At 37.4% G+C, this 12,988-nt stretch overlaps 1 protein-coding gene across 1 annotated transcript in view; it reads right to left on the bottom strand.

Moving 5' to 3' along the window:
• LOC124613548 (E3 ubiquitin-protein ligase MYCBP2-like) overlaps positions 1–12,988 on the bottom strand; it is a 798,425-nt gene that overhangs the window by 577,631 nt on the left and 207,806 nt on the right. The window contains exons 25-29 of the mRNA XM_047142259.1: positions 11,202–11,345; positions 10,575–10,714; positions 6,262–6,501; positions 5,577–5,771; positions 1,305–1,511 (exon numbers count right to left, since the gene is read on the bottom strand). Coding sequence (XP_046998215.1) covers positions 1,305–1,511; positions 5,577–5,771; positions 6,262–6,501; positions 10,575–10,714; positions 11,202–11,345 — 926 coding nt within the window. The remainder of the gene's footprint in view (positions 1–1,304; positions 1,512–5,576; positions 5,772–6,261; positions 6,502–10,574; positions 10,715–11,201; positions 11,346–12,988) is intronic.

Below are 12,988 nucleotides of genomic sequence, written 5' to 3'. Positions count from 1 at the left end.
CCATAGTGTAGATACAGATGTAGATAATTGGTTTCAAACCCAACAGGAATTAGTGTTGTCAGTGAATGCTGGTTATTCTCAACTACTTTCTGAGCTGAGATTGTCAAGATAACAACATGCAATGATATTTAAATCAAGTATCTTGCAAAAGGCCACTGCCCATAATAGCACATAAAACTGCACATTGCCAGTGGATCAAACAACTCATACATTGGATAATAGCTGATTTGATGCAATAGAGTGGTCCAACAAGCTGCAATTTTGCCTATTTTTTTAATGATGCAAGACATCTATTACACCAACAGCCCAATGAGGTATTTAACCTGCAATGAGTGAAGAGCAAAGTTGAAGCCAAAGATGGTTTCACAATGTTTTGGGGGTGTTTTCGTGCCGTGACTTGGTATCTCTCATTCAGGCTGCCATGGACATGAACCAGAACATTTATTACACAACTTTTGGTGACCAAGTGTTGCCATTTCTTCTATATTTTCACAATGAGAATGCTGTGGGTACTCCTGCTTCCAAAATGACCACAGCTGTGTTCACAGGACTGCACGCATACATTTGTGGTTTGATGAACACTCAGGTAATGGATTAAACATAGCAATCAACATCTCTTCAATGTGGTATCTCTGCAGCATCTAATTATCACTGAGTGACTTCGGCTGGATATGGCATATCATATCCATATGTTCCCAGCACAGTCCTGTGAACTCATTGACAACTGTTATAAATGTGTTGTTGCTATTAGCAGCCTATTTACATTGGGAGGGGGGGGGGAGGGTTGGAAGAAAGATGAGAGGGAAGGGAAGGAAGAAGGTAGAGAGGGAGAGATGGAAGGGAGGAAGGGAGAGAGGGAGGAAGGAGTGGCTAGGAGAGTGATGGGATGGCAGGACGGTGAGGGGATGTGGTAAGGGTAAGCACAATGTTTGGATATGAGAGAAGTGGTGGGGAAAGTGATAGGAGAGAAAAGGTTAGGGTGTGGGGAAAAGTGGTGATATCGATAGAAAATGAGAAGGATACTAGCAGAGGTTTAGGTCTGGGACACTGTGTAGCAACTAAAGTCATTGGTGTTGTAATGTGCAGAACATTCAGCAACAGGACAATGACTATAATAATTGCTTCATTATCCATGTCATGTGGATCTCTGTAGCAATTACCAGATGGTAGCTCTACAACTTAATTTTCAGGAAGGTACAACATATTATGAAAAAAGAACAGTACTAGCAACAGTATATATAATAAGAAATTATAAATGTTTTAGTGTTTCATATGGTACTGAAGTGCTGTTATTTGTTACTTACATCATCTAAAAGTTCCAGTTCATATTCATAAGTGCCAGCACCTCCATAAACACAGACACCTGCAATGACTATACCAGGTCTGTCAACAGAAAAGCAAATGGCATCAGGAGACCCATTTCCTGTGTTCCATGTACGGCTTTGATTGGTGCGGGTGAACCGAGATGGCAATGTGTGAAGAACTCTTCCACATGCCCCCTGTATGTCCTCCTATGAAATATTAGCACATATATATACTTGTTAGTCAACAAATACTGATTATAGCCAAATTGTAATAAAAAGTACTCAGGCAGACTTCATGCTGATTATAGCCAAATTGTAATAAAAAGTACTCAGGCAGACTTCATGCAAGAATTAGAAGAGAATAATCACTAAATTATCTAACTTTTATCCATTATGGATGTGCAGCACTGTGACTGTGATGTATGAATGTTTCTAGAAATAACTGCAATGAGCAGCCTTTTGTGATGCTTCAATTTTTATTTAGCATGAACAGTTTTGAATCACCTAGCTATTCATCATATGGTAGTATACACTGATGTTTACAGCAATATGGGGCTCGTATAACTGGGGCAAGATAGAAAAATGAAATTAGGAAGCACCGAATGTGGCGAGAATTATTTACAATACAATTGACTTAGGTTACACTTTTAAGTTGATCTGATGGTGTAAATAATTATTGTTACATTCAGTGCTTACTAGTTTCATTTTTAACAATAGAAGAGAAGGAAAGTTGCCACTCACCATATAGAGGAGATGCTGAGTCGGGATAGGCACAATAAAAAGATTCACACAATCATAGCTTTTGGCCATTAAGGCCTTTGTCAGCAGTAGACACACATACACACACACACACGCAAGCACAACTTGCACACACGTCTGCAGTCGCAGAGAGCTGAAACTACACTGTGAGCAGCATCACCAGTGCATGATGGGAGTGGTGACTGAGTGGGGGTAAGGAGGAGGCTGGGGCGGGGAGGGGGAGGGATAGTATGATGGGAGTGGTGAACAGTGAAGTGTTGCAGTTTAGATGGAGGGCAGGAGAGAAGGTGCGGAGGGGGGAGGGGGTAAGTAGCAGAAAGGATAGAAATAAAAATAATAATAACAAAAAATTAAAAGACTGAGTGTGACGGTGAAATGACGGCATGTAGTGCTGGAATGGGAACAGGGAGGGGGCTGGATGGGTCAGGACAGTGACTAATGAAGGTTGAGGCCAGGAGGGTTACAGGAACGTAGGATGTATTGCAGGCTAAGTTCCCATCTGCGCAATTCAGAAAAGCTGGTGTTGGTGGGAAGGATCCATATGGTACAGGCTGTGAAGCAGTCACTGAGATGAGGGGTACCATGTTTGGCAGCGTGTTCAGCTACAGGGTGGTCCACTTGTTTTTTGGCCACAGTTTGTCAGTGGTCGTTAATGCGGAAAGACAGCTTGTTGGTTGTCATGTGACAACCAACAAGCTGTCTTTCCGCATGAACCCACTTCAGAAACTCTATCTCCACCTGCTCATCAGTTGAAAATTTAATACAACTCACGTATAACTTCAAGGGAGGTGAAAAGATGATAATCTGAAGGAGTCAAGTCGGGGGAATAGGGGGTGTGGTTCAAAACATCCCAAGCAAATGAGTCCAAGAGCACCTCGGTGGCTAAGGCTGTGTGAGGAAGGCATTGTTGTGCAACAATCAAACTCTTCCTGTCAGCATTCCCCTCCTTTCATTTGAATGCTCCTTTTGGACTTTTTTAGAGTCTCAGAATTAAGACAGTCTTCCCCTGGGGCAGAAATTCAACCAAAATGATGCCTTTTCCCTCCCAGAACAATTTTTCCAAAATTGCAATTTTGATTTTTTTGGCAGATGGGAATTGGTGTGACACTGCTGTGAGACTGTCTTTTTGTCTCAGGTGTGTAATGAGCCACACATGTTTATCTTCAGTCGCAATAGAGTTCAGAAAATGTTCACCTTACAGTTCAAGTCACTCAAGAAACTCACGGAAGCTACTGACCCAATGTTTCTTCTGCTGCGCTGTCAGCTGTTTTGGAAGCTATCTTGTGCACAATTTCTGCTATCCCAGCATTTCACTGAGTGTCTCTTATAAGAGAGTTCTGGAGACTTGTGGAAACAATGTAGAAATTTCATCCATTGTTAATTGGTGATCTTCACTGACAGTTTCTTCAGTTTTTTGAACCAAATCACAGTCAAAATGGAAGGTCTTCTATTTCTCTAATCGTCATGAACATTTGTTCTGCCTTCACTGAACTCCCTACACCACTTACGCACAATCATTCTGTTCATAACATTCACTGTACCATTTTGATTTGCAAAAATATTTTGGCAGGCATTATTCCTTCTGCAAACAGAAAGCAGATCACAGCATGTGGCTTGTTCTTGGCAGGATTTCTTACCAACATCTTTCACAGAGCTGGACACTAGAATGTGAGTTTACTTACTATGATATTGCTGTGATGCTTGCTTTGGTCAGGGGAACCCCCTCTACCACTCATTGTTGTCAAACCTAAAAACCAACCTGTTATGGTCACAGTACACTTAGTTTCTGAACACCTCGAAAGACATAATTCTCTTGTTCTCGGGCCCTTCTCCCCAAACAACAGCTTCTTTGAATTAAGTAGATGGGAGCTGACAATGCAGTGCATCCCTCAATCCTGTAATCCTCCTGGTCTCAATATCTGCTCCTGCCCCACACCACCTTTACCTTTGCCTCGTGATTGTTCAGTCACCCTGCATTCACACCCTTCTTCTCCATAACTTCCTCTTCATTTGTTTTATCTCCCACTTGCAATCCATTCCTCTACATCACTGTGTTCTTCATCCAACTTCCACTACCTGCAACTGGAATGAGTTCACTACTGCCACATCGTGAGTCCCATGCACCTCCCTAACCCTCCCTGTCACCACCTTCTGTCTCCACTCATCCATTTGTCCTGACAACACCCCTCTGGGGTAATGAAGGTAGGTGTGAGGGTGTGTGTGTGGGAGGGGGGGGGGGGGAAGGGGGTGCACCCTATCTCTCTCTCTCTCTCTCTCTCTCTCTCTCTCTCTCTCTCTCTCTCTCTCTCTCTCTCTACTAGTTAGCTCCTGAAGATACTGACTGAAACCTTAGATGACAAAAAGGTGGTGGTGGTGGTTAGTGTTTAACGTCCCGTCGACAACGAGGTCATTAGAGACGGAGCTCATGCTCGGGTTAGGGAAGGATTGGGAAGGAAATCGGCCGTGCCCTTTCAAGGGAACCATCCCGGCATGACAAAAAGGAGAGTGGACTGTACGCACAGGTGGTTGTCAGCTGGGAGGGGGAGTCATTGGGTGCACAGGACGGGAATGTGGTGCCAGCGAACTTGCTCTAGTGTAGACAGGGGAAGTTGCATGTTGCATATAATGATGTGAAGACTAGGAGATACAACACAGAAAGAAGGAGATGTGAGGAGGGGAATGAGAATGTGGAATGAGTGAAGTGGCAGGAGGGTGGGATGGGAGGGGGGTAGCAGGGGGGGAGGGGGCAGACTCTTGTGTTTATTGGTGGAAGTAGGGGTGTTACAGGGGATTAGCAGAAACTGAGGCTAGAAGGACTGTGGGTTCAGAGGATGTGTTGTAGGATCAATCTCATTTACATAATTCAGAGAAACTGATATAAGGGGACGACAGATAGATGTCCAAATGGCAAGGGTTCTAAAGCCACCTTTGAAGCTGAGCAACTTGTGCCCCAATGGGTGATCAACTTTGCTCTTGGCTTCAGTTTAGTTGTGGCCATTCATTTGAGTGGGCAGCTGGTTGTTCGTCATGCCCATAGAAAAGACTGAAAAAGTTACAGCAGAGCTAATACACGATTTGACTTCTTTCACTGGTGGCACTATGTCTGATAGGGTATGCCTATTATGTGACTGGAATAAGATGTGCTAAAGTTACTTCTGTCATCCAGGGTAATAATACATCAAATGGAGAGAAAGGGTCCAAACAGTCATCCTTGTACACTACATGAGTTATTTTGGCATCTTTTGATGAATTCTGGGAAGCGGGGGAAATATTTAGGATAATGTTAAATTTAACCATAGTGTGACACAGGAAGGTAACAAGTGTTTGAAAACTGCTGAATTTTTGGAAGATGCTAGTTTATTTTAAGTAACTGTGTGCAAATAATTATCAGTTTGCTAGAACACTGTTTATAGCAAGACAAAGGCCAAGAAAATACATTCAACTAGTACTACCACATATTATGCATATTCACTGCTCTGTATGAACAGCATACTACCAAAGACATATACTTACATCTGTTCCACTTGACTGAGATGCCAACTCTGCAATTATACGTGCCAGAAGGTGACAGCAATTCTTTATTAGTTCTTGGGAGCGAGTCACTCTCTCCTGGCACAGTGCTTGCTTTACAGGAATAGTGACTAAATCCAGTAACCTGTCAAGAACATCTCTGAAGACCCAGTTATTTACTATGCAACTGCCTTCCAGCTGGAACACAAAATAAGTGTTGTGGAAGTTCACCAAATACAAAAAAAAGATTTATTTATGTTTGTCATGGTTTAAGAGTCACTTCAGTATTTGGTTATGGAAGGAAAAAATTATTAATACTTTTGAAGATTTAGTGGAAATCTGCCAGATAACCACATTACAAAAAATACTAAGAACACACAAACTGTGAAAAATCATTAGTTATCAACACATTATATAATACAGTCTGCCTGAAATGGAAGTCATCTATTGAGTTGGAAAAAAATGTACAGTGATGAAACATAAACCAGATTTTCAGTAGGTTTTTGATCCCACATTCATCAAATGGGGAAAGAAAAATATAATGAAATTGCTGAGAGAAATGAATTATAAAATAAATAGAGTAACTAACAATATTAAGGAAAATAATTGTGATTTATTAGATTCCACTTATACAACCAATACCACTTTTACTGAAATAGCCATATGTAACAACCAACAACACATTTACCTGACTCCTGTAGCTCATTTGTTCTACAAGTATAGGATAATGGTGTCCATCAATACTGGGAACCATTGGTAAACCTGTATTGTCAGAGGGACTAAGCTGTCGTCTGAGAGACACATCAGATGCATCCAGGGTGCCACATAATATAGGAAATGTTGAACGCAGTCGAACAGTTGGACTACACAGTGCAGCTAATACCGCACTTAACAACTGATCCAAATTGGCTGTAATTTCTCCAGGAGCCTATAATGAATACAATCAATTACTACTTGCATTTAACTAATGACTTAATAAATATTTATCAAGACTCTATAATAAAATTTTAAATGACACAAATTATACATCAGAAGTAATAATAACAACAACAACAAGAATAATAATAATAATAATAATAATAATAATACTTTATTCTACATTGAACGATTCATTACATAAGATAAGATACTTCATTGTCACATAACATGTTTTTATACAATCATTCGATTGAGAACATTGGTGACTCGTCAGTCTTTAACCTAAGTTGTTACAGTATTTTATATACTACAGGAAATACGTAATACATACGTTGCTTATTATAATAAAAATACAACATTATATTTTAAATCTTTTTGTAACTCATCGAATCATTACCATAGCCTTCAAACACCTATATGAAAAATGGATTTACTGAATGGGATACAAACCGCCATTCAAACTATAATGCTATATATAAACATGAATATACAGTGAACATGTATACTTTGTATCTATATGGCTTCGAAAGTATACCATTTGTACTTGTATCCTTACTTCCTATTCCTATTTATAAATTCTTCTAAACTATAACATTGCTGTTTATTCATTTAGAAATTCTTATAGACTATAATAACATTTGCTTTTTAGGTATGTGCCAATGGTCTCCAATGTGGATTCCCCAAATATTGACCTTATCTTATTTCTGATCTTCAGAGCCATTTATGTCTAGTTTCATAGGCATGTGTGAATGTATTTCCTTCAAACAGATGTGAGCTTTTCTGTTCAAAGAGAAGTATTTCATATATGAAGATGGAAGGGATTGTCATGAAGTCCAGGCTTTTGAATAGTGGTTTGCGTGAATGTCTACTATTGGTTCCTGTCATTGCTATGATTTTTTTTTTTTTAAGATTCAAAGGAGGTTTGTCTTTTCAGCACCCAAAAAAATTATTCTATACCTTATAAGTGTTGTGAAATATGCATGGTATACAGTTTTCTGCACCGCTAAATCCGTTACTTTGTGTAGTACCCTCATTGCATAAACTAAACTATTTAATCTCTTCAGTAAACTGTCCACATGGTCAGTCCATTGCAAGTTTTTATTTAAAGTTATCCCAAGAAATTTTACAGAATCAACTGTGGTCAGTTCTTTACCTGAATATTCTATTTGTGATATACATTCAGTAGTTTGTTTGGTCCTGAAGTGTATGATTTGAGTTTTTTCAAGATTTTATTTCATAGCATTATCTTTTATCCATTGTTCAAGTTATTGTAGAGTTTGTTTCGTGGTCCTTACTAATTCATCAGTGTTTTTGCAGCAGACTACAGCAGTTGAGTCATCTGCGTAAAGTATTGTATCAGTATTTACTTTGCTAGGCATGTCATTTATGTATTATAAGAACAGAAGTGGTCCTAATATCGAGCCCTGGGGCATGCCTGCTTGAATTTCTTTTCAGCTATAGCAAGTTTTCTCTCCCTTTTGGTGTATTACCACCCTTTGGTATCTGTTTTTGAGATAAGATGAAAACCATCTTATAGATTTTCCATGGAAGCCATAGGTACCCAATTTTTGGAGCAGTAGCTTATGGTTTACTGTGTCAAACGCCTTTGAGAGGTCACAAAAAATACCAGATACACTTTGTCTGTTGTCAAGGCATTTACTTACTTTACAGATTAGTTCATTTACAGCTTGTTAAGTGTTTTGTCCCTTCCTAAACCCATATTGGTTATTGAGAATAATATTACTTTCCTTATTGTACTTTTCTAATTGATTACATACTATTCGTTCAACTATTTTAGGGAAAACTGGGAGTATAGACAGTGGGCAGAAATTTACTAAATCATGTTTTCCCTTTTTGTAGATTGGACAGACTTCAGCATATTTCAGTCTGTCTGGAAAGCAGCCCTCATCAAATGATTGGTTTACTATTTTACAGAGTTGAGGTGCAATGCTGTCACTTCCTGCCTTTATGATATTTGTTGGAGTTTCATCACAGCCCACAGATTTAAGATTTTTTAGGGATTGTATGATGTTAGCTACTTCCTGACATATATACAAATATAGCATAGGTTACAATCCTTAATACATAACATAATAACAAATTTTTCTGGATATGTCACAGAAAAATGGTTTGCTGCTATTTATATACATTTTTTTCAAAACACTTCATATTCTAAGTTTAACAATCTAATGTGTAGAATGGATTTTGTAGAAAGAATTTCTTTTGCTGAAACTTAAGTGTCACTGTGGGAAGAGTTATGACAATACTGGGCAGTGCATTAGTTAACTTCAGTCCTGAATACTGACAACCTTTTCTCATTCAGTGCTTTTCTGTGGTTGCTGATGATAATTTTTTATTTATTTCTAGTACTGTAATCATGTAAATCAGAATATGTGTTATGGTGTGGTATTTTAACAAGCTATATAGCTTTTAGAATATATATACATTTCTTATCGCCAGCACAACAGTTCTTACATGAAGTTAAAACAAGTTGACTAACAGACCACTACATATAGTTCCCAAAAATTATGACGTACCAAAATTTGCACAGATTGTTGTGTTTCCATTGTCAACAATGAAGTAAGCGTTAATGATGACTGAAAATTACTAGTATACAAGAACAAAATGCAACTAAGTCTGAAATGTTGCAAAAATAGAATATGAATTAATTCAATTATTAAGGTTATCTATGACTTTAATGAGCAGCATGATCACACTGAAAACCCTTAACAAGCAGAAGTGTCAAGACAGGCTTCGTCTCTTCCATAATAGCATACATACTAAGTTTTGAGAACCAGTATCAAGTGATGAATCTAGTTATAGACTACAGACCCCTCCCATCACTCCTATAGTGACCTTGAAGACAAGAGTAAACTAATTATGACTTACAGAGACATTTAAGCTGTCATCTTCCCATGCTCTATGTGTGACTGAATGGGAAGATACTCCAATATGTGGCACAATGAGAAGCATCTTTGCCATGCACTTCACAGAATGTTACATAGTATGGATGCAGATGTAGATCAACTACACTTCTGGGGATACAGTTTAGTGGAGCCTGATATGCCAAAACAAGAGTGGAAAAATGTACTACACAGCACCATTTCTATACAGAAGAATATGAATCTGAAAAATTAAACAACTAAAATACATTTGTTTAAGAAGTTGTCTTCATGCTAACTACAAACACTGTAAGCAGTTACAATCTACATGCTTTATAACAGAAAATTTTTTAGTCTACAGTTGCATAAGGAAGGGAAGGCTTAGAGTGTTTAATAAAAGAGATAATATCTTGCAAATTAAGTAGCATACCTGATTTCACTAACACAAACAGTAGGATTTGGACATTACATCAAAAACTTGTCTTCACCAACAGTGACAAGATACTATGTGGAAATGTATCAGATGGAAAATTCATTTGAGAAAACTATACAGTGACAAAGAGACAAAATGGCTGCCGTGTCCTTCAGGAGGTGAAATTTCAGTACTGTCACACACACACACACACACACACACACACACACACACACACACACACACACACACAAAACTGAAATCACTAATCCTAGCTTTCCGAACTTTCACGTACTCTCTCGGCAAGAAAAGATAGATAGATTGGGGGAAGTTAAAAAGAAGCAGCAGGTTACTCAGACAAAGATTAGAGGAACCCACCCGCTGAGAGGCTGTGGTATCGGAAATTCAATACACAGAGTCAAAAGACAAATACACAAAGAACGGAGTTTATATAGACCATAGACAGGTAGTGTACTTGGCTTTTCTCTTTTTGTATAACTGATGTTTTTGGTGATAGGAAAAGCATCTGGGCACAAAATTAAAATTAAAATAAAAAACTTTCAAATAAGAGACAGTGATAGTCACTCACTGACTGACCCTGCCACAGGTAGGACAAATGCTGGACAAAAGAAAGAAAAGGTTGATGTTCAGTCTATTAAATATCAATTTACACTGAAATTTGAGTAAAATTTTTAAGGAGAGCCTCAAAACAGAAGTAGTATAAAATTTTGGAGTACTATTATAGAGAGAAGCAAAACATAATTACATTTTACAGGAATTTTATCTTACCTTATCCATACTTGCTAAGAGATCACACAGAGAAGTCCACTTCAAATAAGCTGTGGGATAAAATGCATGAAAACAAGAGACAAATGTCTGATGGCACTCCTGTAATATACTCGTTGTCATTTTCATGTAGGGAGTTGAGCCTGCAACCCAAATAAAGATATAGTTAATTTGATACTTTACTATGAGATTTTAAATATTTTTAATGGGAAAACAGAGCAGCAGATTGAACTCCTAGACACGTAAGACAACAAAATGACAAATTTGACTTCACAGCAAAATTTCGTGAATTATTGTGTAATGGCCTTTCACAGTACATATAGCAATTTTACACGAAGTTTTACTGAATTCATGCTTGATGTCATCTACGCTTAACTTAAAAATTTGCATTGTGCTTTAAAATTCCTGAGCATTCTCCTTTTAAGTAACTGTATCAACTACTTGCAAGGTGAATCTTTTTGTTTACTTTAATCAGAAATGTTTGTTTTCATTTTTATTTCTGAATAGCTTATAACAAGTGATTTTTAAAATAATAATACTAAAGCTCCTAAATTAATTGCTGCAAGTTACAAAAAAGCACCTATTCTTTACTGAATAATAATGTATCACAATGAAAGATATGCTACACACCTTTCTGATTCCGTACTTTCCCACTTTTTCGTGGAATGTGAAAACTAGGCAAGTGATCTGATAGAATCTGCCTCAACAGTGCTCTTACATCCCCAATACATTCTGCCAAACGAACTGATTCAGTTTGAAGTTTCTTTGAACCAACTAGAATAAAATACCACATTTCATTAACAAAATAACTCAGGAACAGTATTATTGTGACATTTCAATTTGATATTAATTTTCACTACCTCTTTATTAGAGCATAAGAAATGTCAATTAGGCACTCAGTTTCCAAAATATATCACAAAGAGATTATAGTTATTTTTATACTGAATGACAGGAAACATCACATTTGTTCAAAACACAACCTTGCGTGAGTCTTCCATAATTGGTTGTATGGCAGAATACAAATGGCAGGTTTGGGTAGCCATTCATTAATTTAAAAATAGTGTTTTGTGACTTTCTTACAAGAATTTAAATATCTGCAATCCTATAAAATCTGTTTCTATTGAATTTCATTTCATTTTTCTATATGTGGAAAAAAAAGTTTTAATTGTAAAACAAAATTGCCAAATGGTTTGAAAGCAGCCAGAGAAAATTAATAGTGTGTTGAGCAAAAATGCTCAAACAGCTACACATTAGCAGATATCTACATGTTTCATTTTTTATCTACATTAATAGTAAACAAAAAAATTTTAATTTGTGTAATACCTATATGAAAACTAATCATGTACTGACTATTCATCTCTGCTTATGAGGAGGAAACATCAGCAACCATAAGAGTTTTTATGCTGTTTTTATGATTAACGTAGGGACCACCACACTTTATGTTTACTCCATCGTCTTCTCAATCATCAGACTCTCTCTTACTTATCCTCAGCCATTACATTACTATCTGAACAGCACAGCAGAAATACTCAATTTCAACAAAGTAAGATCATCTCAGTACCACCACACAACACCGTCATGTTTACTAAATCATTTTCTGTATCCGGTACCCGACTTTGGAACAATCTTCCTCAAAATATCAGAAAAATTAAATCACTTCCAGGCTTCAAAAAGAAGCTAATGGCTCACCTTCTCTCACAATAGCTATCTCTCCCACATACTGGTCTGCAGCCCACACTCTTCAATCCCCCCCCCCCCCCCCCCCCCTCCCACTACAAGTTTTCCCTATTCCTCGCTTACAGAGTTGCTTACTTAAATCAAGTTCTCTCCTAACAGCCACTATTACTGTCATTCCAATTTTCTTGTTCTTCATCCTTTCTTTTTCTGACAGCACTAAACATGATTTAAGTTGTTCTAAACTAGTCTATATTATTTTTAATGCACTTTGTTTTATTTTTATTGTTATTATTGCCATTTATCCTTACTTTCATTGTTGTGAACTATTATTACTATTATTATTATTACTATGATTATCTTATTATCATCTCTAAGATTGTTATCATTTTCATGAATGTCTTGGTAATATATCTGTATGTGATGTTCCTGGTAAGGTGTAAGAGAAGGCCTTAAGGCCCTAATCTGGTCAGGCTAAATAAGCAAATAAATAAAATAAAAATAAAAAATTAATTAGCAAGGATTTAAGAGTGTAGCAAAGTATGACTATATTGTGAACATGAATCAATATCAACAACAGACAAGACCCTATATAACAATGGCATCTTAACTAACAAATTCCTCGCTTCATGGTTTGCACTACAAACAAGGAAGATATTATATTCCATCTAAAACTATGAGATCATATTCAGCAACAGTGGAAGTCATAAATGGCATTCCCACACAGAGGCAAAGCTTAAACT

Source organism: Schistocerca americana, chromosome 4 (genome assembly GCF_021461395.2).
Source record: "Schistocerca americana isolate TAMUIC-IGC-003095 chromosome 4, iqSchAmer2.1, whole genome shotgun sequence".
NCBI lineage: Eukaryota > Metazoa > Arthropoda > Insecta > Orthoptera > Acrididae > Schistocerca > Schistocerca americana.
This window is presented reverse-complemented; position numbering and strand designations above follow the sequence as displayed.